Source organism: Myotis brandtii, unplaced genomic scaffold (assembly GCF_000412655.1).
Source record: "Myotis brandtii unplaced genomic scaffold, ASM41265v1 scaffold987, whole genome shotgun sequence".
NCBI classification, from domain to species: domain Eukaryota; kingdom Metazoa; phylum Chordata; class Mammalia; order Chiroptera; family Vespertilionidae; genus Myotis; species Myotis brandtii.
Genome location: NW_005372107.1, coordinates 413,192 through 440,287, shown reverse-complemented (window position 1 = coordinate 440,287; position 27,096 = coordinate 413,192). Strand labels below are relative to the sequence as shown.

The 27,096-nt window shown below is 51.2% G+C and overlaps 2 protein-coding genes across 8 annotated transcripts in view; one reads left to right on the top strand and one right to left on the bottom strand.

Moving 5' to 3' along the window:
• The first annotated feature begins 2,433 nt into the window (after positions 1-2,433).
• On the top strand, positions 2,434-4,800 carry LOC102241956 (interferon-inducible GTPase 5). Its single transcript, XM_005886519.1, has 2 exons — positions 2,434-3,022; positions 4,160-4,800. Exons 1-2 carry the CDS (start codon positions 2,434-2,436, stop codon positions 4,798-4,800), a joined length of 1,230 nt encoding a protein of 409 aa, XP_005886581.1.
• A 1,443-nt stretch (positions 4,801-6,243) lies between these two features.
• SMG9 (SMG9 nonsense mediated mRNA decay factor) overlaps positions 6,244-27,096 on the bottom strand; it is a 23,961-nt gene continuing 3,108 nt past the window's right edge. For 2 of the 7 annotated variants that reach the window (XM_014533540.1, XM_014533541.1), the window contains exons 2-14: positions 26,289-26,444; positions 23,083-23,157; positions 22,731-22,995; positions 22,543-22,640; positions 19,767-19,879; positions 16,832-16,943; positions 14,430-14,525; positions 13,934-14,019; positions 11,150-11,256; positions 10,339-10,446; positions 10,040-10,204; positions 9,597-9,744; positions 6,677-6,765 (exon numbers count right to left, since the gene is read on the bottom strand). In XM_014533540.1, coding sequence (XP_014389026.1) covers positions 6,687-6,765; positions 9,597-9,744; positions 10,040-10,204; positions 10,339-10,446; positions 11,150-11,256; positions 13,934-14,019; positions 14,430-14,525; positions 16,832-16,943; positions 19,767-19,879; positions 22,543-22,640; positions 22,731-22,995; positions 23,083-23,157; positions 26,289-26,438 — 1,602 coding nt within the window. In that variant the 5' untranslated portion in view covers positions 26,439-26,444 and the 3' untranslated portion in view covers positions 6,677-6,686. Of the gene's footprint in view, positions 6,766-9,596; positions 9,745-10,039; positions 10,205-10,338; positions 10,447-11,149; positions 11,257-13,933; positions 14,020-14,429; positions 14,526-16,831; positions 16,944-19,766; positions 19,880-22,542; positions 22,641-22,730; positions 22,996-23,082; positions 23,158-26,288; positions 26,448-27,096 lie in introns of those variants that run through there. The other 5 variants (XM_014533542.1, XM_014533544.1, XM_014533543.1 and 2 more) reach the window with 5 other exon arrangements.

Sequence of the window (27,096 nt, the reverse complement as noted above, 5' to 3'; positions counted from 1 at the left end):
TCAGTGTGTGCGTGTGCGCGTGCTTGAATACTGGGATTGTGCTGAAAGGCTGTGGTCTGAATGACGGTGACTGTGTTGGGGTCTGAAAGCTGCATGTGGCTGTGAGTGACAGAAAACGTGTACACACGTGAGTGAGCATTTCTTGCGTCTGGACCAGGCACCCAGTGAAACCAAACTCTTTGGCTGATTCAAGGATCACATGACTAAAACTCCAGAACTCGCAGGCTGGGGTTGTGGACAGGGTGGCTTGCCTGGGGCTTCTGTGGGCTAAGACAAGGGTCAGGTTTAGATGCAGGAACTCGCACAAGGCTCTGAGGCTGGGTGCAGGGAGCTGGCTCACCCCCAGGTGCTCACAAATACTCCCTGTGGATTTCCCAGGAGCTGGTGATGGTTCTTGCCTCCTTTGGGGGCCTCAAATGACCCCCAACCCTAGGAAACAGCTCCTGACTCAGAGGGTCCGCTTTGACCTGGACGATTAAAGGGGGTGCTGATGCTCTTGGCTGAAGAGTGCTCTGCTTTGCAAACGGGTTCCTCTTTTCCCAGTTGCCTCCCATTCATTGGCTTTGCCGGGACTACTGGGGTTCACATGGGTCTTGCTGCACCAAAAAGGGTGTGGGGGATCACGGTAGGGAAATCCCAGATGTGTAAGACAGATAATCCTTTCCAAATCCATTCTCAGCGCACAGCCCACAGCTTATACCAGGGGCCCTCAGACACCACCCTAAACACAGGACTCACTGGCCCCAGTGGCGGGGATGGAAAGGTGGGCATGAGTAGTGAGTGCTCTCTCCACGTTGGGCCTAAGGTTGAGAGAGATCGAAAGGGTCACTTTTGTCTCCAACTAGTCACCGTGTCCTGGCCCTTCTGCCTTCATCTCTCCATTCCCCATCTCCCATCTAAACCCCCTTAGCCCCTGTTCCAGCTCAGGTCTCACCTGTCCACCCAGTTCCTGCCCCAGCCCCTGCCTTGCCTCATCTCCCAGGCTCTAGACTCAGTCCCCATAGGCCACAGAAGGACTCTAATGTCCACAGCAGACTTCTCCCTCCGCTGCTCAAGCCCTCCCCATGGCTACCCACAGATAAAGATCAACTCAGCCTGACGTTCCAAGCCCCTCCCAAGCTGGCCCCTGCCTGAACCTCGGCAGCAGTAAGACCCCGGGCCTTCCTGAAACAGCCGAGCTGGGAGGCTCTGAGGAGTCATCGTTCCATTCCACAGGTGAGGAAGCTGACACCCACCCTCGCAGGTGTAGGAAATAAAGGCAGCAGAGGGGGCATGACTTGCTGAGCATCACCTGGCAAGTCCCTGGCACGGCAGGGTCTAGACCAGTGATGGCGAACCTATGACACGCGTGTCAGAAGTGACACGCGAACTCATTTTTTTGGTTGATTTTTCTTTGTTAAATGGCATTTAAATATATAAAATAAATATCAAAAATATAAGTCTTTGTTTTACTGTGGTTGCAAATATCAAAAAAATTCTATATGTGACACGGCACCAGAGTTAAGTTAGGGTTTTTCAAAATGCTGACACGCCGAGCTCAAAAGGTTCACCATCACTGGTCTAGACGCAGTCATGCAATTCCACGTCAGCGCTGGCCGCCCGTCCATCCCACGAGTGAGGACTCCAAGCCCAGAGGCAGATCCGGGTGTGCCTAGGTGCACTGTGGCTCCTGAGCAAATGAGCACTTAGAAGCCAGGCCTTGAGGCGGGCAGTGTTTCCACAAATGCACCAGATCCCTTGGGTCTCTTTTCCTGGTGTTGGAACTGCAGCACTCAAAGAGGTCCTGGCACACACGGGGTGCTGAATCACGGGGAAACACATAAGGGGAAAAAGCGCCAGTGGGAGCGGCCCATGTCCTGGCTCTGGTATAAGCTGTAAGGCATTTTGCAAGGGACTTCTACCTCCCTGAGCCTGTTTCCTCTGTAAAATGGGGACTTCATGAAATGAGGCATATGGTTAGGACAGTGGCTGGACCAGAGTAAACATTAAATACACTATTAGCGATGATGAGGGTTCCAGCTCTTAATCACTGACGTATATTGAGCGCAGGGCCTGGTGCAGGGTTATTTCAGAACTGGAATTCTAGGATCAGAAGACCCAAGTCCCATTCCCACCCCGACACACTGGCTGGAGGCCTTGGGCAAGTGCGCTCTCCTCTCACTGCTGAATGTGGATCGTAAGGGGGTTGATCTCCTTTTTTTGGCTCTTGAGGAGTTTATGAAACCCTGCAGCAGAGCAGTGATGAATAAAGCACTTAGCACCGGGCCTATTAGCACCATGTCACACTCAGTACTATTACTGGTGGTGCCGCCAATGTCTTGGGCTTGCTGAGGGCTGGAGAAGAGAGGGCAACTCAGGGTGAACACACTCCCTTACCTGTCCTGCCAAAGGTCATCAAGTCCCAAAGACGTGGAACTGGGGGTCAGGCAGCCCATGGCGAACCCAATCTTCCAGTTCAACATCTCGGAGCTGTCAAAGGACACCGGGGCTCTGAAGGAGACCTTCGAGGCGGGGAACCTGCCAGCAGTGGCCGCCAAGTTGCAGGCCACACTCCACTCGCTGGAGGACGTCAGGCTGGACATTGGCGTTACCGGGGCAATAGGCTCAGGCAAGTCGACCTTTGTCAACGCCATCCGGGGGCTGGGAGATGAGGACCCCAAGTCGGCCGGCACGGGTGTGGTAGAAATGACCGTGGAGCCCACGCCATACCCGCACCCCAAGTACTTCAACATCATCATCTGGGACCTGCCGGGCATAGACACGCCCACTTTCCAGGCTGATGAATACCTCCAGCGGGTGCTGGTGGACCGTTACGACTTCTTCATCATCATCACCCCAGACAGCTTCACTGCCCGCCACGCCCAGCTGGCCCGCGGGCTCCTGGAGCAGGGCAAGGCCTTCTACTTCGTCCGCTCCAAGGTGGACGTGGACCTCGCAGCCTCTCGCAGCCGCCGCCCCAGCACCTTCTCCGAGCAGAGGGTGCTCAGGCAGATCCGGGAGGACTGCTGGCAGCGGCTGGAAGGTGAGGTGCCCTCTCTGGGGGGCCGGGGGGGGATGGATCCTTGGGGGATTGCCCCCCTCTTCCCCTTCATTTTCCAGCTGAGATTCAGTGGGAAACGGGTTACCTAAGGTCACACTTGGAGGCTGAACAAGGCCTCACAGTGCAATGCTGCTAGCTGTGCCGTGTGCTGGTCTCAGCCCACCAATAACCAATAAGGGGACGGACAAGCCCTCCCGGTTCTTACGAAGGCAGATGCTTGCCCTTCAGCAACAGCCACTGGGAACATTGGAAGGACACAGGTCTACTACTCACAGGGCTGGCAATCACACAGCAGACCTGGGCCTGCACAGCGGGGTCGCAGAGGAACAAAGGGCCTGGGTGCTGCTTTTACTGGGGTTGAGGGCAGGGGCCTAGGGTTCTGGTGTTACTCTACTGGTGAATTTAAACTGTAGGAGCAGGAATTTAAAGCTCAGGAAGAGAAAACAAGTAGCCCAAGTGGGGAGATACTGAAATCCACCAAGTTCTCTAACACAAAGGAGGGGGGGCGGGCAGCTTGGTTCCTGGGGCTGGCCAGCCTGTTTATTCCAGACAGCCCTCTTTGAAATGGATGCCTCCTCAATCAAAGCTTAAGTCCGGCACTTACACTCCGTTTCCTGAGTTGGCACTTCTCAGTCACAGGTGACAGAGACCCCATCACGTGCATTAAGGAAGAAAATAACACGTATTGGCTTGTGTGCTAGTTATCAAGCACGCAGTGCCAACGCCATGCACCCATGCAGATGCTGGCACCTATCACTGATGGCACCTATTCACTGCGGGCTCAGCCCATGCAGATGCTGGCACCTATCACTGATGGCACCTAACGTTCACTGCGGGCTCAACACAGGCCACACACCATTTTCATGAACTCAGTTCACTACCTTAGGAAGTAGGTAAAATGATCACCTTATTTTACAGACCAGAGAGGTTTGGTAACTTGCTCAAGGCCACACAGGTAGCAAGGCTCCTGTCTGAACTCAGGCAGCCTGGCTCCAGGGCCCACGCTCCTAAGCCACAGGCTGTGCAGACTCCTGGCAAGTGCTTGAGCCCAGGTAGCTGTCAGGGCACCACGGCTGCTCTGATGTGGAGACCACTGAACGGTGCTCTTGCCTCCTGCAGCGGAGGGCCTGCAGGACCCCAAGGTCTTCCTGCTGTCCATGTTTGAGCTGGGCAAGTACGACTTCGGCCTGCTGGAGGAATCGATGGTGACGGGAGTGGAGAGCCACAAGCAGCATGCACTCCTGGTGGCCCTGCCCAACCTCTCCGAGGCCATCCTAGAGAAGAAGGCGTCCTCGCTGCGGCAGCACATCTGGTTGGTGGCCACAGTGGCCTGTGGCATCAACTCAAGTCCTGTGCCAGGAGTACAGGATGTGGCGTGTGACCTCTACCGGCTCATCCACGCCCTAGAAGGCTACTACCACAGCTTCGGCCTGGACGAGGACTCCCTCGTGAAGCTGGCTGCGCAGACGGGCCAGCCCCTGCACAGATTACTGGAGGTGATACAGGGCCCGAAGACCCCGGTCACCAAGGAGCTGGTGGTGGACATGCTGGGCCAGGCCTCCAGGGATGCCTCTGCTTTCACCCAGGAGCTCCTCAATGTGCCCGTCCTGGGCGCCCTGGCCACCTGCGGCATCTCCTTTGCCACTGTCTACCAGATGCTCCGCTTGTCCTTGGACGTGGCGGTCGAGGATGCCCACATGCTGATACAGACCTTCCTAAACATCACTGAGCACAGGCTCTCAGAGAATTCCAATCAATAATCCCAGCCCTCAGCCCAGGCCAGCGGGAGGTGGAAGGAAGGGCTGGGAGGACACAGGCTCTGTCTGTCTCCAGGCTGGGTGGTGTGGGAAGAAAATCAAGGTCCGACTCTCCTGACTCAGCCCGTGTGCTGTCTTGTGTTCTTGTGCCCTGGGTCTTATGCCCTCTCGGGCCACTGCCCCCTCCCCGCTTCCCCACTCTGCAACCCCCATCAACCAGCAGTCCCCCTAGGAAGCAGGGGGAGGGGAGGGGCCATGGGACAAGAGCTCAGTTGTCTACCCCGGGAGAAGGCCGCTAGGAGTGCCTGTGCAGGTTGGGGTGGCGGGCAAAGGATGCAAACGCATTTCTGTAAGAGGGAATGTCACGGCTCTGAAGGGCCCTGGGGATCAGTAAGGGAGATCAGCAAGTGACAAGGCCAGAGCCTGCTCTGGTTTCACACCTCCCAGACTTCAGCCCTCCCTTGAGAGCCACAGAGTCCCCACTTCCGGCCAGACCTTGCCTGGCCTCAGTGCTTTCTTCACTACCCCACTCCCTTCAGCTGTGCTTTTTCTTGACAGACTCCGGATTCCCATGACATGGACACCAGGACTCTCTGGGTCTGCCCAAGGGTAGGGGAAGCCAAGGAGAAAAAGAAGTGGCCTGGGGCAGCGGTAGACAGAGGAGACTAGCTGGGTAGACTGGAACCGACTGCTTTATGGAAGGGTGGAGTGGCATGATTTGACAGGACTAATTTGGGATGTGGGTGGGGTGGCCAGACCAATTCAGAGACATACTTTATGAAATACTAAGATTATACACTGTATTTAACTGAGCAGATGAGAGAGGGTACTAATTGAACTGTATGGTGTATTTAACTGGGGGCAGGTCTGGGTTTAAATGAAAGGTAGGGACCATTTTAAAAATTTTATTTAAATAACAGGAACAAACCTGAGGGACCATTTTTTAAAGCGTAGATGAGGTTTATAGGGAAAGGAAGCCACCATATTTAACCAACAGTAGGCATCACGTGCCAGGGTCAGGTCTGAGCATTTGAACGAGGGCAGAACTGGCTAAGCCATGGGGAAGTGCTGTATTTAACCAACTGCACCTACCGAGGCACATGCTCTGTTGTTAACCATGTGTTAAGCCAGGCATTTCACCAAAGGCAGGCACTGCCTTCAAGTGGGAGCGGACGACACAAGGGCAGCCAGTGAATTTTCCGCAACACAGAGACGAGGCCTGAGGGCGCCCAGGAAACAGAACCCCGCATCTAGGGGCTTCCTCCCTAACTGAAACTGGTCTTCACCTACTCCCAGCAAGTCTGTGACCGATACTGAATGAGTCGCAGTAGGAAGTTCATTCAGGCCACAGTGGGTGACGGAGGATAACCTGCCTGCAGGGGCTGGGACCCAAACGTGCCCTGCTCCAGGCCAGCGTGTGGGGAGAAAGGAGGAGGAGCACCAGCATAAGCTTGCATGACTGCTTTTATTCGCACCACCAGATCTGCTCCCATAAAGAGCTCCCAAGACTGGGCCTCACCTTACAGGAAAGGGCTGGGAGTCAGGGAAGAGGGACCTGTTGCTCCTGTCCCTGCAGAGGGGCAAGATGGAGCCCATGCTTCTTGATGACCATTCAGCCTCCTCCCCCCACCTACCCCTGTGGGGCCTAAGGATGGGCTGCCCCGTCCCAGGTTGCGGGTAGGATCTCAGTCACCCCTGAACAATGCTCCACTGAGGGCAAGGGGCCTGGCCCTGAACACCTCACGTCTCCAGGAGAGGAAGTCACGGTTCCTCATCCATCAGGCCTACCGGCCCTCTCCACCTTGCCAGAGGGTCGAGGACGTACATGCTCCGTTGCCATCCACTGGGGCCCAGAAAGGGGCTCCTGCATGACACCGCTCCCCTCGGTCTCAGGCCAGCAGACGGCTGTACTCTGCCAGGGCAGAGGACTTCTTCACCCCGTCCCAGATCCGGGCAGCATAGTGGAACCTGTGAGAGGAGGCCAACAGTCAGAGTTGCCCTGCTGGGGCCCCACCCAGCCTTGGGCCCACAGGTGACCTGTGATGTGGGCCCCCTCAACTGGGCTACAGGGAAGATGCCAACCCTGATTCCCTAACTGCCATGGTAAGTGAAGCTGCAGATGCGGGACCTGGACTAAAGCCTCAGCCCCCACCCCGTGTCCAAACTTCCCTCCATTCTACTCAGTGCTGGCCTTTGTGGGAGCGGCTCTATCTCTGCCTCCCTCCAGGGTCTTGTGATGACCAGCTGCCTAACCCTTCTACCCCAAATTCTCCCTCTCCCTGGGCCCTGGTTCAGCCCACCTCGTCCTGCCCCTTCCCACACCCGAAGGCAAACAGACCCAGGGAACCAAGACAGAGCTGCACCAAGCCAAGCTATTTCTTTTTCTGGTTTGTTTCTCTTAGAAATTAGAGGAGGCAGACCTGCTGTGGGCTCTGGATATAAAAAGTCACATAAACTTGGGGCTGGGGAGGGGTGCAGGGCTCTGTGAAACCAGTGGCAGAGGAGGGAGAACATGGGCGGGGGAGAGGAGACAATGAGATGGCATCTGGGGAAAGCTGGAAAATGCAGGCCTGTGTTTCCTGGCGGCTTTCTAGTTTCTTCTCCTGTGAGGCTACTTTCTGCACTCAGGGCCTTAGAATGAATCTTCTTTAAGCTTACTGTCCTACTCTTCACAATCAAATGACACCTAACCACAGTGTGTGACCTTGCTATGTGACACTTCTCTGAGCCTAAATTTCCCCACTAGTAAAATCGGTGACAAAACGTACACTCCAATGGTTAATTAGGAGGATATGAAATCACACGAAACAATCCTACCCTATATAATAAAAGGCTAATATGCAAATAGACCGAACAGCGGAACGACTGACGGCTATGACGTGCACTGACCACCAGGGGGCAGATGCTCAATGTAGGAGCTGCCCCCTGGTGGTCAGTGTGCCACTTAGCCAGAACCCAGGCTCACAGCTGGCGAGTGCAGTGGCGGTGGCGGCAGTGCTAAGGATGTCCAACTGATTGATGGCTAGTGGGAGCGGGCCTAAGCTGTTAATCAGACATCTCCTGTGGGCTCCCAGACTGCAAGAGGGTGCAGGCCGGGCTGAGGACCCTCCCCCCACGAAGTGCACAAATCTCATGCACAGGGCCTCTAGTGTGGAATATAAAATTTAAAGCAACAAATGAACAAACAAAACAAACCCACAGACACAGACAACAGTATGGGAGTGACCAGTGGGAAAGGGGTGTGGCGGAGGATGGAGCAGGTAAAGGGGTCAAAATATCTGGTGACAGGAGACTAGACTTTGGGTGGTGAGCACACAATGCAAGATACAGTTGATCAGAGTTGATCATAAGTGTATCATAAAATTGTACACTTAAAAACTTAGATAATGCTATTAACCAATGTCATCCCATTAAGTTTAATTAAATAAAGTAAATAAACCTAACCCTAACACTCTTAACCTAACTCTCTAACACTAACCATCTAATACTAACCTCAACCATTTAACACTAAACCTAACATTAACCCTAACAGCCTACCCCTAATACTTCCTCTAATCCAGCTGTTCTCAACCTGTGGGTCGCGACCCCTTTGGCGGTCGAACGACCCTTTCACAGGGGTCGCCTAAGACCATCCTGCATATCAGATATTTACATTACGATTCATAACAGTAGCAACATTACAGTTATGAAGTAGCAACGAAAATAATTTTATGGTTGGGTCACAACATGAGGAACTGTATTTAAAGGCCCAGAAGGTTGAGAATCACTGCTCTAATCCTAAACCCTAAACTTTAAGCCTTAACCCTACACATAACCCCAAACCTAAACCCTAAATCAAGCATGTCAAACTTGAGGCCCAGGGGCCATGTGCAGCCCACAACGAATATTTTTGTGGCCCAGCCAATATAACAGTATGTAAGAAACATTTTAATAAAAATTTTATAATTTTTACAATATTCTGTTATACATAGTTATTAATACCGAACTACAACTTTCACTAATGACTGATTACTATAATCGTGTTGCATTCATTTCCCTTATGCGCCTTATTTGCAGGCGCACCATTTCTCTCCACTAATACTAGCAGTGAATATTTTAGCAGCCGATTGCCACGTCATTACTCTTGGACTGACTTGTTTGGTGTGCACAACAGGAAATATTTTGCTTTCGGAGAACAAGAAAAATAGGTTTATTTGTGTTACGCTTATTAATTTGTGCAGTTATTCAGTGTTTGATAAGTTAATATTCAAGAAAAAATATTAATTTTTATTAAAATGTTCTATTATTTTATGTCAACAATTACTCATTTATTTCAGCCCTTTGTATTCAGCATGTCTCTATCAAAATAAATCTAAGTTTCTATGAAAATTGAAGCTTTTGTTTTTTTGTGGCCCACATAAACTTACACCTTGTTTATTTGGCCCGTGTTAGCCTTTGAGTTTGACATGCTTGCCCTAAATCCTCAACAATAACCCTACTGCTATCTCTAAACCTAACTCTAACCTAACCACTAAACCTAACCCTAACCTAACCGCTAAACCTAACCTTAAACTCTGCCCTAAACCCTAACCCTGACTTTAATTTTAACCATACAATTTTTTAAGTAAAAATCACCACATGAAACAGCACATTGCCTGGCATGGAAGAGGCACTTATAAGATGGAAGTAATTATCAATGTTCCAGAAAAGGAAACAATGTGGAGAGAACTCTGAGAACATCCTGTGGGTGGGGGAGGAGGGTAGAGGGGGAAGGGAGAGGGCACCTCACACTCACCCCCCACTCTGCCAAGAGCTCTTACCAGTTCTTCTCGGTGAGGATTGTGTGCGACAGCTGCGGCCGGGCCATGGACATCACTTGGCTCCGGAGTTTGCTCACCAAGGACTGGAAGCTGGGGTGGCCACGGTACCCCGGGAGTAGGGAGAAGAGTGGGCTGGAGCTGGGTCCTGCTAAGTGGAGGTAGAAGATAAGGGGCCAGTCAACCAGCATCCTGGGCTTCCAGGAGCTCCTGAGCTCAGCCCCAGCCCAGCTCTTCCTATTGGTCCCCACTCTGAAACACGCTCCTGAAAAAGGGTCCAAGCACTTCAGGGACAGGCCAGAGCCTCCACTCACACCAGGATGGGTTCCTGTCACCTCCAGGCCAGGGCAGACCGTGTCTCCCCCTAACCAAGGTGGACCCATGTCAGCCTCCAGACCAAGGAAGCACCGTCTCCCATGGCCGATTCCCTCGAGGGGGAACCGTACCTGCTCTTGGTGGGTTTTCACTCTCCGCTTCGCTGTCCATAAAGGGCATCAGGAACAAGTTGACCTCAGAGTCCAGGAAGTCAGGGGGGAGCCCAGGGAAGACGTTGCACTGTAACATGGACAGAGTACCTGGAGGAGAGAACTTGTGAGCCTGCAGGTCCCATGCTGCCAGGGGAGGGGGCGGGAGGAACATGTAAGATGGTCAGGCTGGGATCGGAAGACTAGTCTGGGGATCTGGGCTGAGGCTGGATCAGGAGTTAGGAGCCACCTGCCAGGTTGGGAGTGGCGGGGGACCTCACCCTTGTAGCGCAAGTGGGAGTGAGCCATGAGCTGGTCGATCATCAGGTGCATCTGCCGCAGCTTTCGAGGACAGAAGTCCTCTCGGCGAGCTTTGTTCTGTAGGAACACTGCGGGTGAAGGGGAGACGGGGCCCGTGAGGCTCGGCCACGTGCACTCCCCTTCCCATCCCAAAGACCTGCCCTGACCCCCAAGATCACTTGCAAATATTTATGTGAATGTCACTTCACTTTAGCACCAGGCCCTGGGCGATGCTGGGGACCCCGAGGATGAGTCAGATGGGGTTTCTGCCAGCAGATGGAAAAGACAGAGAGGAGGATGGCCACATGATTAGGAGTATTTCGGAAAGCGCACGAGGGGCTTGGCAAGGCCAGAGAAGTAGGCAAGACCCTGCCTGGGGTGTCCTAAGTGGACTGGGTCTCTGCAGACAAGCAGGGCATCCACAGAGCAGAGCAAGAACCGCACAGGCAGAGGAGCGCATGTGGGAGGCACGCAGGGCCGGTGGGAGCAGGGGCAAGGGGCCACTCGGATCGCTCTAGCACTCACTGCGCCCCGTTCTCGTAGATGCCAGAGACCCAGAATCAGGCAGACGGGTCCTGTCCCCCAGGGTCTCCGTTCTGATCAAGGGGCCAGACCCAGACTCAGGGTCCTGCCCTCAGTGGCCAGGGTGGGACTGTGGCAGTGGGACCCTCAGAAAAACAAGCGGCTAATTCTTTCTTACGTCCCTCCTCCCAGCTCCCCACTTCCCCCGTGTCCCTGGTTTTGCCCCTTTCTCCCCTCTACCCGCTCCTCTGGCCCCAGAAAGCTTCTCACCCAGATGAGGGTAGTACTCAGTGCCTTCATCAGAGCCTGATGAGCTGCTGGACTCGTGGCTGGGGGACGGCGTGGAGGGCTTCACCATCTCCGCTGTCTGGAGGAACCTGGGGATTCGGGATGAGAGGTTGGCTGAAGCTCCGGCACTGACACCCCATATCCCATGGCCTGGGGGATGTCGCATACACACCAGATTTCTCACACAATTTTACGGAATTCAGAAACAAATCCATGGATTTACATCAACTGTATAAATTTCTTTAGTTTATGCTATTATTTAAGAGCAGTTTAAGTTCATAGCAAAACTGAGTGGAAAGTACACATATGTCCCATAGGCCCGTGCCCCAGTCCCCAGCCTCCTTGCTATCAACATTTCCATGAACCTACACTGACACGTCATCATCACCCCAAGTCCATGGTTCACATCAGGGATCACGCCTGGTGCGGTTTACTCTCCGGGTTTGGACAAACACGCCATGTATCCACTGTGATCACACAGAGTTCTTTTGCTGCCCTAAATGTCCTCTGTGCTCCACCCAGTGATCTCTCCTTCCCCTCAGCCCCGAACCACGGATCTTTTTACCGTCTCTGTAGTTCTGCCTTTTTCAGAACGCCAAATAGTTGGGATCATACTGAATGGCACCTTCAGACTGGCTTCCTTTACTTAGTAATATGCATTAGAAATTCCTCCATGTCTTTTCACGGCCTGACAGCCATTTCTTTTTAGCCCTGAATATAACTCCCCTGTCAGCACGTACCAGTTTACCTATCCACTCACCCATGGAAGGACATCATGGCTGCCTCTAAAGTTTGACAGTTATGAATAAAACTGCTATAAACATCTGTGTGCAGGTTTTTGTGTGGACATTAAGTTTTCAGTTTATGCTACTTTTAGGTGTTTCCAAACATGTAAAAATAAATACCATTAAGCTGTTATGAGGTAAGGAATGATGGGATATGACAAAATGATGGCCATTTTCCTCACATAGACACACACAAACACCATGGTCTCCACAATTTTAAGGGGTTCACCTACTCTGAGCCCACTGGTAACCTCCGGCTTAAAAACAAGGCTCTCCTACCTGCCCGCACCTGAGCCCACAGTCCCACCAGAAAGTAAACTCCACAGGGCAGTCTGTTTAATGTTTTGTTCACATCTGATCCCCGGTGCCAAGAAGAGCGAATGGCATACGTAAATGCTCAATGTTATTTGTCATGTGAATGAATTCCAATGAACAATGGCGGTAGGAGCGGAGGTTTCATAATTAGGTTACTTAGATCTGGTCATAAAGCTGGCTCCCCAGCAAATCGTTTCTTACTTCTGACCAGACCCAAAGCTCCCCCAGCACCCAGGGTTACTACCACAAACAGAAAGCTCCCATTTAGCCCCAGCCGGGTTGCTCAGTCAGTTAGGAAGTGTCCTGACATGCCAGGGTTGTGGGTTCTACCCCTGGTCAGGGTATACAAGAATCAATCAATGAATGCATAAGAAAGCGGAAAAACAAATCCTTGTTTCTCTGTCTGTCTCTCTAAAATCAGTAAATAAATTTTAAAAAAAAAACACACCAATTGCTCACTATGTACCAGGCACTATGCTAAATGCTTTAAATTCTTTTAACTCAGTCTGCATAAAAGCCTTGCCTATGGGGAGCTGTGGGAAAAGAAGCCACTTCCAATGGGAGCTGGGAGTCAAACCCCGGGCTGGCTGATTCTGGAGACATCTGCTTCCTTTAGCTCAGCTCTCCCTGCCCAGAGCTCCCCTGCCTTCCTTCTGCCCGGGCTCTGTGCCCAAGGCTGTTTGCCTCCCCTCAGCTACCTGCCGGGGGCGAGGCCTAGAAGAACCCTTGTGGCCCGAGGTTCTGAGCCAGCTCTGTCTGGGGGCATTTCTGGAACTTCCAGCTGCTTGAGGCAGGACTCCTGCCAGGTCCTGACTCCCTCCCTTTTCCTGCCTGCAGGGTACCAGCGGATGGTACACATGCCTGCAGGAGATGGACAAGACTCTCAGGACCAGACAAGCCAGCTCCTCCTGCTATTTATTCAACAAATTTGTATTAAATATCTACCCTGTGCCAGGCACTGAGTGAGGCTTTGGGGATTCTGTCCTCCTAGTCATCCCTCCCTCCTCCTGACCCCTGTCAACCATGGAGCTTCCATTCTAATGGGAGAGACAGACCATAAAGAGATCTACAGTATCCTGTCAGGGGTGAAAAGGGCAATGAAGGAAACACAGCAGGGCAATGGGGGGAGGGGCAGAGTGCTAAGTGAGGAGGTCAGGGAAGGCCGGAGGGAAGGCCACCAGAGAGGGATTCTTTTTTTTTTTATTGATTAAGGTATTACATATGTGTCCTTATCCCGCCATTGCCCCACCCCCTCGGGCCCTCACCCCCCTGGTGTCTGTGTCCACTGGTTAGGCTTATATGCATGCACGCAAGTCCTTTGGTTGATCGCTCCCCCTTATCCTCACCCTCCCCTCCCCTACCTTCCCTCTGAAGTTTGACAGTCTGATCAATGCTTCTCTAAGATCTGAGGGCAGAATGTTTCTGGCTGAGAGATGAGGAGTGCAGAGACTAAGTTGCATGGCTTTGATGTAGGGGGAGAGGGAGGGAAAGTGGTGAGAGAGCCATTGAGGTGTCAGGAGCGTTAGGTGGTAGTGACCCACTCCAACTCCATTTACATTCTGAAAGGGTCCCTGTGGCTGCGGAGTGGAGCTTGGGAGACCTGGGCAGGTGGCTGGGACTCTGTGCCCTGTCTCATGGCCAGTCCCCGCTCCTACCAGCCTCTCACCTGTATAGACTGAGGTCCGTGAACCAGTCCTGGACGACAATCACCACGTGGCAGACCGTGAAAAGGAAGGCGGCAATCTGGAGTGACTGAGGGAGGGTGGGAAGAGACAATAGAGTTGAAGGTCTCCTCTGCCCAGAGAGGGGTCCCTGATCCCAGACTCAGCTGAGGGGCAGCAGGGTAAGGGTCTCAGAGCCTTTAGGCACCCACTGTGCGCCCAGACTGTGCTGGCACCTCTCTCATGGGCCATCCCTAAATTGGACGAAGTTGGAACAATCACCCCCATTTTCAGAGGAAGATACTGAGGCTGAAGGGGAGGGGCGGGCAGTGACTTTTCTGAGGGGTAGCACCGGATCTGACTCTCAGTGTTGTCCTCTTCCTGCAGCTGGAGCTGGGGCTCTGATGAAGCAGAAACAAGGACAACCCATACCCAGCCCCCGCATCACAGATCTTGCAGGGAAGGGTGGGGCCTCACCCCTGGCCTAGCTCGGCCCCTCACCTGCATCTCAACATAAGTGTGGGGCAGATTGTACTCTGGAGGCAGCTTGCGGTCGTTGTTGATGAGATGGTCCAAGATGGAGGGGCTCAGGATGGGCTGCAAGGGAGAGAAAAATGGGTCAGGGAAGGGACTGTGAGTCGGATCCTAAGGGTCATGGCTTCCTAAGTCCCACACGCTAAAGGCAGATACATCGCCTCGCCTCTCTCAGGACAAAATAAGGTCAGAAACACAAGCGGGCAGCTTCTAAGTAGTACAGTGCTAGTCAGCAAGAGGCGAAAGGGAAGCGTCAAAGCAGGCACTCTTTCCCCAACTCTTTTACAAATCACCACTGCTCTCAAGTGCCTCACTCCCAAACAGGAGAGAAGTCCTAGTGCTAACAAATTTAACATCTACTTGAATGAGTCATGCCCCCCCAAGACCCTTTTGTTGTTGTTTCAAATACTTTCAAAACTTTGCTAAGATACTTAGGTAAAAAATTATTAGTGTAGTCCTGGCTGGGTGGCTTAGTTGGCTGGAGCATCATCATCCTGTAGACCAAAAGGTTGCGGTTTTGATTCCTAGTCAAGGTACAGGAGGCAACCAACCGATGTTTCTCTCACATTGATGCTTCTCTCTTTTTCTCTTTCTCTCTCTAAAAAAATCAATAAAACATATCCTTGGGTGAGGATTATAAAAAAAATTAGTGCGAGGATTTAAAAATTCTATCAGTGAGTATAAAAGAATCGGCGGTGCACACATGAAACTTTTCGTAAAGGAATATTTCATTAAAAAAACTTTTAAGAGCTAAATTAGCTTGATAATCTATTGCCTTCTTGCAGTGATGAATGGAATTAAGAAACAGGCTTTTCCAACTGCTCACTTTCTAAAACTCCAAGCACTGCAATGTTCTGTTCTGTCTTACTTGTCTAACTTCCGTTCTGCCCCTGACCCAGCTTGCATACAGTTCAGTTCACTTCTGGGGCCCCATGGTCCTTGCACAGAGCCTGGCACACAGGTCTCAGGCCACACTGGTACGTTTTCCACTCTCCAGGTCACCACTGCCCACAGTGAGCACCACCTACGGGACAGGGCTCCTCCCAGAAGCGCTCCAGGCAGGTGGGGAGGGGAACAGTACACAAGAACCAAACTGATCATCGACCTATGAACCAGGAGATCAGTTTGATTCCCGGTCAGAACACATGCTCGGGTTGCAGGCTTGATCCCCAGTGCGGGGTGTGCAGAAGGCAGCCGATCAATGATTCTCTTTCATCAATGATGTTTCTATCTCTCTCCCTCCTCTTCCTTACTCTCTGAAATCAATAAAAAATGAGTGGTTTAAAAAAAGGACCAAACTGATAAATCACGTGCTGCGATGGGAGGAGCAATAGGCACTAATGGGCTCTCCGAGGAGGGGAAGGCTTCCGAGAGCAGGTAACATCCCAGTAAAATATTCATGGAGGAGGCATTAGCCAAGCAAAATGGGGAGGGCGGGAAGAGTGCTCTAATGACAAAGGCAGTGAGGGTAAGAGCACCCAGTACCTACTTTATGTCAGGTGCACTTTACTTGTGTTAACTCACTGAAATCTCACAAAAACCCTAAAGGTAGGCAATATTATGTTTCCCACGAAGGAAAAGAAAGCCCACAGGGTCTCTCCAAACTCCAAGCACTGCAGTGTTCACAGACCATGGTGAGGCCTGTGGTGTGTGTGGCAGGGTTGGTGACTACACCACAGAGGGAAGGCTAGAGGGTCTGGAGGAGGCAAGTCACATAGGCCCTGAATGCCAGGCTAAGGAACAGGGACTTGCTTAAGAACAAGGGAGAAGGTAAGGAAAGCTGCCAGTTAAATGCATGACAGGTCACTACTGAGGGCAGCGATGAGCCTGGATGCTCAGCATGTGGCAGATCCTGTGCCACACACTGTGCCTGGATGTTCCCCTGAATCCTTGCTACAGTCCTGGGGCTGAGTATGCTTAGCGTCCCTGCTTACAGATGAAGAAACTTGGGAGTGGGGAGAGGGTGTTGCTTACTCGAATCCTTGCTACAGTCCTGGGGCTGAGTATGCTTAGCATCCCTGCTTACAGATGAAGAAACTGAGGCTGGGAGTGGGGAGAGGGTGTTGGTTACTTAAAGTCACCCAGCTGGGAAGACTTAAAGGCAGAATCTGGACACTGATTCTAGGACCACACTTTTCATTGGTATGCTAGAAGAGTTTTTAGGCTACTCTGTACATATGAAAGGGAGAAGAGGGGGGCAAAACTGACAAGAGACTAAGGGCCAAAGAGACATAACTTGCCCAGGGCACGGAGCATGTCTTTGGCTTGGCTGGAACCACATGCAATCCAAACAGGGTGCTGGCTTAACATTACTCTGGGATGGAGCTGAAGGTGGCATGCAGCAGGGTGGGGCAAGTGGAGGTTGGCACCTGAGTGTCCAGGAAAACAATCCGCTCTTGGGTAATAAAGAAGTCGATTCCACTGGTCTGGTTGCCCCCTCGTTCCTTCATTTCAGCGCTCTGGGCCCGGAAAACATACGCCCTGTGGAGGAGAAGGAGGGGAGCACTGGAGTCTGGTTCTCGGCCTTTGACACTCCAGTGAAATCAGCATGTGGGACGTGGTTCCCTGCCTGCCCACAAAGCCTTCCACCCACCGCCCCTGCAGCCTGGGGGACGGAGGGGGGCTGTATTTTACACCACAAGACTCCACCCCTTCCCATAAGTAGATTTGTTCATTCATTTAACAAAGTTAATAGACTGCGGTGTTGAAGAGCAGGGACTAGGCCTGACTGCTTGGATTCAAATCCCAGCTCTGCCTTTCCTGGCTGTGTGGCTTTTCTTGGTTTCCTCATCTGTAAAATGGGGATAACAGTCTCAAATCTCTTGGTCACTGTGGGCCCTTAGCCTTACATATATTTGATACCCTGCCTCTCAAAAGGTAACTGCCACCTCCCTGAGATGCTTAGTATGTCTTCTGACACAGAGCAGGTATCCTCCCACTTAACACTGTACTGCAGACCTCCTATGTGCCAGACACCAGGACGTAGCAGTGAACAAGAAAGACAAAGTCCCTGCTTCCGTGGAGCTTCTGGTCTAGCTCAGGATCAGCAGAAGTCAGTAACTGCAGGTGTTAGGAAGAAGGGTGTGTATCGCTCCAAGTGGGAGTAAGTTTGTCTATGGAGGAAGGAAGGATTGCCCTAAGAGGCAAATGATGCTGCTGAGGGTGAGAGAGGAAGCTATGTAAGCAACTTAATTAACTTAAAGGGGGAAGTGGGTGGGGGGGATGGAGGATGGAAGACTAGTCCAGGCTGAAGGCATGGTCTGTATAAGGATCAGAGCAGTGTGGTGAGAGCACAGAGGACAACAGGGGTTGGGAGTGAGAAGAGGTACACAGGCCCTGGGGGGGCACGGTGGGGATCTGGGGCTTTGGCCCATGAACCTGGGGAAGCCCTGAAGAGATGTAGGTGGAGGAGTGACAGGACTGGATTTGGGTTTTGGAAAGCATCCCCTTGCTGCTGTGTGGCCAGGACTGTAGGGTGGGAAGAGTGCAAAATGACTGACAAGCCCCGCACTCTGGGGCCTCCCTGTCTTTAACCTGATGTCCAACCCCCCTTCTTGTTCACCCTGCTCCAGCTGCAGGGCCTCCATGCCATTCTGCACACATGCCAGGCACTCTCCCGCCCCAGAGGTTCACACTGCCATCCCTCCGGCTGGAATGCTTTCCCTCCTCCAAGTTTGCTTTTTCTCAAATGCCCCTTAGTGAAGCCTTCCCTGACCACCCAACGTAAGACTGTAACGTAGCCCTAACACTGCCTCCCTGTGTCCTTTCCCACTTTGTCATCATCTTCTCACATGCCCAATAATGTATTTATTTAGTTAGTTTACTATCTCCTCCCTTACAGATGTAAGTCCCGCAAGGACAAATATTGTTGCCAGTTCTGTTTACTCCTACATCCCCAGGACCCAGAACAGTGCCGGACACACAGTAAGCACTCCATAAATGCTTGCTGAATTGAACTAAAGCAGGGAGACCAGTTAGGAAACGTCTTGGCATCCTCCAGGGGAGATGTCAGTAGCTTGAACTAGGGAGGTGGGAGTGGAGGAGAAGCAGATGAATTCTAAAGGTAATTAGGAGGTAAAACTTATGCGACCTGATGACAAAAGTTGGTACCAAAGTCCACCCTGCCACAGGCTGACGGGTCAAAAAGACAAGCGAGGCCAATAGAATTCTGGCTCAGGAGTCTGAAATGAGAGTCACCAGGACATTGTTAGGTGGGGTTGAAGGCTGAGGTGGAGACACTGTGAGAGCTGGAGCTGTTCCAGAGCGGAGCCCAGCTGAGCTGAAGTCATGAGTGAGTAGAGGGGATGGGGCGACTGGGAGGCAGGGGAACCTCACAAGTCCGGCTCTAGTGGGTATGTGCTCTCACAGCGATGGTCCTTAACCTCTTCTGGGTCCGCATCAGCCCCCCACCCAGATCCGGTGGAAACTATGGATCCTTTCCTGGGTGAAACCCCTGACTGCAGATGGTGTAAAATTCTGCATTTGTTGTTAGGGTGTTTCTCATGGACTCCTGATGCCCATCTGTGGAGTGCAGGGTGATATCACCTGCTTTATTAAAAAAACAAAACTATTGTTTTGAGATAACCCAAGTGGCTACCACCCCTTCTGTTCCCCCATTTTGAGTCTTCCTACTCTTTAATCCCTGCCTTTCTCCCTTTCCTTCTCTGCCCTCAGTTTTGGACCCTAGTTCTCAAGCTCCTCCTCCACCAAGTCCTCTCCTGGGATTTCATCCTTTATCTTCACGATCACACCCCATTCTTACTCAAGAATGTAGGACTGAGGCTGGTCTAGAACCGATGCCTTCCATCCAGATCTCTCTCACATTCTACTTCCCAGGCCGAATCAGCCACATCCGTGAGCATTTGCTCTGTGCCAGGTTCTCGTTAGTGTTGGCCTTTCTGATCTTACTTCAAAAACCCACTTTACAGATGAGGAAGTGAGATAGATACGGGAGGTGAAGTGACCTGCCCAAGGTCAACCAGTTGGTGAGTAGCAGGGCTGAGACTGAGGTGGCCTCGATCCAAAGACAAATGAGTACACCATCCCAGTTCCCGCCTGTGCTCTGTACATTTTCCGGGGGCAGTTAGGAAGGGAGGACCAGGATTGGTGACCTTGGAACTACACAAAAATTTAGTCTCGTCCCTCTTAGTCCTCATCTGATGAAGACATTGAGGCTAAGAGAGGGAAAGCAACTCTCAAAGATCTTGGTAACACCACTAGGAACACCCTGGCCTGCCCTCCCGTCTCAGGTGGGTGCCCACTCCCCTCCTGGCCCCCCCACACTCCTACCTGATGTCCCCTCACCTCTGGTCCTCCTCAGGAGTGTTGGCTGACAACAACGACATGACCATGGACTTGCCTGTCCCCTGGAGGCCCAGGACACCAACCACCAACACATCAGTCTGATCCAGCAGGTACTGTGGGAAGACGCAGGAATACAGCCCTTATGAATCTGTCAGCTGCTAGAGTGGGAATGAGATGAAGGAGCCCCAGACTTCTATGGCTTGCCCACCTGTCTTATCAGGTATGAAGAAAAAGATTCTTGCCTCAATTGGGCAAAGGGTGTGCGCGCGCATGTGTGTGTGTGTGTGTGGTGGGATACATAGAATATCTGGGGCACAAAGAACAGCATATGTGAGAATTCCAAAGTAGAAAAGAGCCTGACCTGGTGACGAAGCTAACAGGAACTCAGTGGGAAAAAGGGAAGCTTGGCCTTTGGGAAGAGAAGGGGAAGCACAGGAAACGGAAGGACAGGTTCAAGGTAACCGAGGGCTCTCAGAGCTGACTCCTGGGAGGCAATCTGTGCAGTCAGGCTGGGAAAACACAGGAAGGAAGCACGAGAAAGGGAGCAGTGTGCAGAAACAGGTCAGTCCGTCCTGGCTCTTTCTGTGGGATTCAGTCCTGGAAATTCATGAGACCTTCACCTCTGGGCCAACTCTGCTGACTTTCACCACCAGGGGGCATAAGAGACATTTACTCAAGGAAAAGGAATAAAATAGAGCAGGTCCTTGAGAAGCATAATTTTGTTATAAGGTTAATGAGAAAGAAATAAAATCAATTCCCAGCAAGAGGTGCTCCCACTGCCACCTAGATGCCTGGAGTCACTATCTGTGTGGAGTTTGTATGTTTTCTGCATGTCTGCATGGGTTTTCTATCGGGACTCTGGTTTCCACATCCCAGGGATGTGCATATTAGGTGAACTGGCGTGTCTAAACTGTCCCAGTCTGAGTGAGTGTGAGTGTGGGTATGAATGGCCCTTCGATGGAAGGGCTCCTGTCTGGGGTGGGTTCTCACCTTGAGCCTGAGCTGCAGGAATAGACTCACCTGTGACCTTGAACTGGATGGAATAAGTGGGTTGGAAAATAAATATCTGACTTGTTTTTATTGATCTTTGGGTTTCTTAAGATTAATAAAAGCATTTATTTCAATGTTTAATGTTAGAAGTGTTCTGGGTCTTTATTTAGAAATTTGGTGATGTTTCTGTGACCAGAAATATGCCATAGGAACTTAACTCCTTTTTAAAAATATATATATTTTATTGATTTTTTTATAGAGAGGAAGGGTGAGGGATAGAGAGTTAGAAACATCGATGAGAGAGAAACATCGATCAGCTGCCTCCTGCACACTCCCTACTGGGGAGGTGCCCACAACAAAGGTACATGCCCCTGACCGGACTCGAACCCGGGACCCTTGAGTCCGCAGGCTGATGCTCTATCCACTGAGCCAAACCGGTTAGGGCAAGGAACTTAATTCTTGTTCATATCAATTAGCCTAGGGTAAAATCAGTTTCATCATACGTCATTATACTTAAAGTCGCAGTTTCCAAGACCCTATCAAGGATTTTAAATGAGGATTCACTGTATGTCCTCAACTGTGGCTGCTGCTCCTTAGAATCACCTGGAGAGCTTAAAAAAAAAAAAAAAAAGGCAGCTAATCCTGGGCCTAACTCTGAACACATGAAAGCAGCACATCTAGGGCTAGCCCTGTCCACTGACCACATGTGGCTATTTAAATTAAAATTAAACAAAATTAAAAATCCAATTCCTCAGCTGTACTAGCCACATATTGGGACATGTGGATAAGTGTTCAATAGTCACATACAAGGATAATGGCTACCATACTAGATAATACAAATACAGAACATCTTTATAATGCTAAAGAATAGGGCCTGGACAATGGCTCCTTTTTATTTTTTTAGAGTAGAAGGGAGGAAGAGAGAGAGAGAGAAACATTGATGTGAGAGACACATCGATTGGTTGCCTCCACATGACCCCTAATCAGGGCCGGAGATGGAGCCTGTATGTGCCCTTGACTGGAATTGAACCCAGGACCCTTCAGTCTGCAGGCCAACACTCTGTCCAATGAGCAAACCGGCTAGGACTGCCTCGTTTAAACAAACAAACAAACAAACAAACTAACCACACTCCCCAGTGGATATCAGTGCGAGAGAGGACACACAGAGGCAGCGGAGCCAGGTAACAGGTGGGCCTGGCATGTTGTCCCAATAAGTCCAAGCTGTTGGGGAAGGAGGGGGCACACCAGGGTGAATTTGACTAGGAGCCTGATCTGACAGGTCTGGGGATGGGGGAGCAGCACAAGAGGCGAAATGAAGACTCGGAGACTGGAGGTAGGTATGTCAGTCCAGGAATGGGAGGTCTGAACTAGAGCAGGGGCGCTGGGATGGAGGGGGAACCTCTGGGGAGTGATACTCAAACCAGCTCACACTGGTACAACAAGTGCTTCCACCAATTAGGAGGGAGACTGAAGCAGGGTCCAGGAGGCCATCCTGCTGTGGGAGGGCGCAGGAGACCCCCAGGCATCTGAGTGGCAGTGGGAGCACCTCTTAGCCAACCAGTATGAAAGTGGTTCAGTACTTTACCAACAGTACAGCTGAGCTATTGAAGCTACTGAAATGCAGCCCTGGCCGGTGAGAGCTTTCAGATCCATTTCCTCTCATGGCTGCAACTGCCTGAAAGCTTGTCTGGTGTAGCCCACCAAGAGGCTGGAGGTATGGGGTGATGGAGGCGAGGCTGTGGGACCTGGGGAAGCTCAGGCATGGAGAGACCCATTCCCCCAGTACCTCAATGGCACTGTCGCACCAATTCATCTGGTCATCCACCAACTTGATGCTGTGCTTCATGCGCTCTGGAGGCAGCAGTTTGGCCTGGCCCACGACAGCTGGAAACGAAGCAGGAGACAGAGGATGCAGTGAGGGTCTGTGTGAGGGGGTGCCAGCTCCCAACCAGATTCTCTTCAGTCCCAACTCACGGTCCATAACTGCTGGCGCGGCCGTGCCCATGCCCCGGTTCTGGATCTGGTACACAGGCTGTGTGGGTCTCTGCCCCTCCTTCTCCCCCTTGGGTAGCACGGGGGCTGCAGGGGGTGGTGGGGTGGTGCCCTCAGGGGCTGAGGCATTGGTTGCAGCCGCAGGCCCTTTGCCCTCCTCCCGTGGTTTCATGAGGACGATGGGCTTCTCAAGAGGGGTTGGGGCAGGTGGGGCAGCAGGGGCTGCTGGAGGTGGTGGCTGCTTTGACTATGAGTGAGGAGGTTCCAGTCAGTGGGAGAGATCCTTGACCCAATTACTCCCAGCCTCCCCCTCCCAAGATTCTTCCCTGCTCACCCGCTCTGCTGGAGGTTTGGAGAGGATGATGGGGGTTTTCTGCATGATGGAGGCACTTGTCTCTTCACTGCCATCCTGTGGTGAGGGAGGGCAGTTACTCCACTGGCTCTCCTAGATACTACTCTGAAAGCCTTTATGTGCCAGGTACTATTCTAAATGCTTTCATACATTAACTCCCTCAACCCTACCAACAATCCTGTGAGATATATACTATTATTTTTTTAAAATATCTACCAACAATCCTGTGAGATATATACTATTATTTTTTAACTGATTTCAGAGAGGAAGGGAAAGGAAGAGACAGAAACATCAATGATGAGAATCATTGTTCGGCTGCCTCCTGCACGCCCCACACTGGGGATTCCCGGGATGTGCCCTGGCTGGGAATCAAACTTCCTGGTTTGTAGGCTAATGCTCAACCACTGAGCCACGCTGGTCTGGCAGATACATACTATTATTATCTCCACTTTACAAATAAGCAATTGAGACAGATAGGTTAACTGGCTAGTCACACAGCCCTATAAGCAATGGAGGCAAAATTGAACCCAGGCGGCCTGACTCCAGAACCCATGTTGCCAACAGCTCTGTGCAGCTACCTCTGCTAGACAAGCCCCGGGAGAAGGAACAAGGACTCTGGAGCTAGACCAGTGATGGCGAACCTTTTGAGCTCGGCGTGTCAGCATTTTGAAAAACCCTAACTTAACTCTGGTGCCGTGTCACATATAGAGATTTTTTGATATTTGCAACCATAGTAAAATGAAGACTTATGTTTTTGATATTTATTTTATATATTTAAATACCATTTAACAAAGAAAAATCAACCAAAAAAATGAGTTCGCATGTCACCTCTGACACGCGTGTCATAGGTTCGCCATCACTGAGCTAGACAGATCTTGGTTCAGACCTAGCCCTGCCACTTGTGAGTTGTATGAAGTTGGATGAGGAACCACCCTCACTTAGGCCTGTTTCCTCCTGGTGAGTCTATTATATAAGAGTCTGAAAGAAGACAGAATTCAACTGTCCATGTGGCATCTGACACACAGCAGGTGCTCACCACCTGAGAGTTGCTGGTAGCACCTGCTACTCTGACCCTCTTCTCCTCAGTCCTGCTCTTGTGCTGGCCAAGCCCATGGACTGATTCCCACATCTTGCCCTCTCTGTGCCTCTTCTGATTCACCCCAATCTGCTTGAGAAAAGGGAGATGTGAGTGTGAGTCCTATTCTTTCTCTGGTTTCTTGATTAAACTCGGGAGCATCTTGACCCCTCACTGGGTCTGTTTCTTCTGCCACATATTGAAGATTATTTAAACTCCCTCAATGCTCTCTTCACTGGCCACTGGTGAAGAAAAAAACAAAAGGATGATATGCAAGTGCTCTGGAAAGACAGTTGCAAGAGAACTGTTGGAGGAAAGGCTGTGGGCTTCCAGGAGGCCAGGGAGGGTGACAGGTGAGAAGGTTCAGGAAGGAGTAGATGATACGTGGGACTGAGGCTGTGAGGGTGGAGAGAAGATGATGGACAGGAGATATATTCAGGAGGCACAATGTGCAGCACTGGTGCCTGACTGGCATAGGGTTGGGAGGCAGGTGTCCAGGATGAGGCCCAATGGGTTGTCATTGATACTAGGAGGAGAAATGGCAGAAGATGCTGAGATCAGCAGGGGACATGAAGGTTGTGAGGAGTCCCTTGGCCAGTTAGGAGGCTGTCAGGGCTCAGTAGTCAAGTCAAAGACAAAGCAAAGATTTGGGAGCTGTTTGTTCAGGATGTGAAGGTGTAGGAAGATGGCATCATTCCCCAGGAAGATGTGTGTAGAAGAAAGACTGTGTTAGACCCAAGGGAAGACACTAGCTCCCTGTGAATAAATTATTCTTTTTTAAAAAATATTTTGTATTGATTTCAGAGAGGTAGGGAGTGGGAGAAAAACACCAATGATGAGAATCATTGATTGGCTGCCTCCTACATGCCCCCAACTGGGGATAGAGCCTACAACCCAGGCATGTGCCCTTGACCGGAATCGAACCTGGGACGCTTCAGTCCGCAGGCCGATGCTCTATCCACTGAGCCAAACCAGCAGTCTACATCTTTGCAGTCTTATGACTCAGAAACTGGTCCCAATTGTTACCTTCTTCCACCCCACCAAATAGCTTTCAGAGGTGGGCAGGGCACTAGAGGAAAAACCCAGAGGGTAGATTCTGCAGTAAGTCATCTAAGCACCGGAGAAGAGCAAGGAAGGGCCTGGGCCACAAGGCCCTGATTCCCAGTCCAGGACACTCTGCAGCAGGCAGATGGTGCTCTGCTTAAGGCTCAGCTGGATTTGGGTTTGAGTCCTGGCCTTAGAGCTTACTGACTATGACTTAGGGCAAGTCCCTTCCCCTCTGAGGCTCATCTTCCTCCTTAGTGAAAATCGCATTTATGGGTAGCTGTAGAGTTCAGGAAGACCCGAAGGATGTAAGACATTTTGCACAGAATCAATACACTGCATGCTGTTCAATAAACAGAAACAGTTGTGTTGTTGTCTCCAACTCTCCAATGCCCATTTCATTCAGTGAAATCCAAAGTTGTTTCCATGGCCTTCCAGGTCCTACATGATCTGGTCCCAGTTACCTCTCTGACCTCATCCTCCTATCATTTTCCCTCCTTCATCCACTGCGGCCACACTGGCTTCCTGGCTTGAACACACCAGATATAGGTCTCAGGGTCTTTGCTGTTCTTTCTATCTAGAATGCTCTTCACTCAGGTGTGTTTTTTTTAAAAATATATATTTTTATTGATTTCAGAGAGGAAGGGGGAGAGAGATAGAAACATCAATAATGAGAATCATTGATCGGCTGCCTCCTGCACGCCCCCTACTGGAGATCGAGCCCGCAACCCGGGCATGTGCCCTTGACCGGAATTGAACCTGGGATCTGTCAGTCTGCAGGCTGTCACTCTATCCACTGAACCAAACCGGCCAGGGCTTCACTCAGGTTTTTGTCAGTGCTTGTTCCTTCACCTCATTCGGGTCTCTGCTCTTCAGAGAGGCCTTCTCTGACCACCTCATCTAAGACGGCTCCCTTTTCCACCCTCTACCTTTTTACTCCCTGAGAGCAGCCGGTTTTGTTCACAATATCCCCAGCATCTAGATTAGTGCCTGGCACATGGCAGGTGCTCCATAAACATCTGTGGAATGAGTGGATACAGAAATGCTGTCCTTGGGACTAGAAACTCACCCGTCTCTCTCTTTCCCATGGTGCAATGTAATCCCTCTCCCGACCACCAGGCCCAGAGAGATTCTGGGGGCCGCCGGGGCCAGGCTCCTTCCACCGTCGCCGCCTCTCTATACCATAGGGCCCAGGCTGACTGTGCCCAGACTCAGACATGGTCGCCTACAGAGAAAAAGAGGTTGATTCCAAGGTGAGCCACTCCATTTGGTTCACCTTAGACGATAAGAAGACATTTCCTTTCAAGAGAGCTCTGTAACTGTGGCAGCAGTGCCAACTGGCTCCCAATATCACGTTTTCAAAAAAAAATAAACCCTCAGTTCTGAGTGGGGTACATGACTATCCAGAACACACTGCTCAGCATAGTTTGCAGTTAAGTGTGTCCATGTGACTAAATTCTTTCTGGTCAATGATAGGACAATGGAAGTGTGATGGCAGCTCTCAGAAACTTCCCTTCATGGCGCCCGACCAGGGACTGAGTTCGGGGGAATTTAAAAAGTGGTCAGGTGAAAGGAGGCTCCAAGGCACGCAGAGAGTAAGCTTAAAAAACAATAATAAGAAAATAAGAAGTTAAGTTTAAAAAGCAAAAGTAAGAAGGCCAAAAAACAAAAATAAGGTAGGGAGCCAAAGTGTGTCTTTTCTCAATCCTTTCACGTCCTCACTCAGGGTCACTGAACCAGGCTGAGCTGGCATGGCACATAAGGCGCCCTGGGACTGAGTATGCCATGGCCGTGCCGGCTCCCCACACCTTCAGAAACGCTGGGCCAGGCCTTTAGCGCCTTCCTCCTACTGGCTGGAAGGCATGTGGATGTGGAGG

Bases quoted from the DNA above. Each gene is read 5' to 3' on its own strand.
- LOC102241956 (XM_005886519.1), top strand. From the start codon at position 2,434: ATGGCGAACCCAATCTTCCAGTTCAACATCTCGGAGCTGTCAAAGGAC. The intron at 3,023-4,159 runs GTGAGGTGCCCT...TGCCTCCTGCAG, and splicing joins CTGCTGGCAGCGGCTGGAAG to CGGAGGGCCTGCAGGACCCC.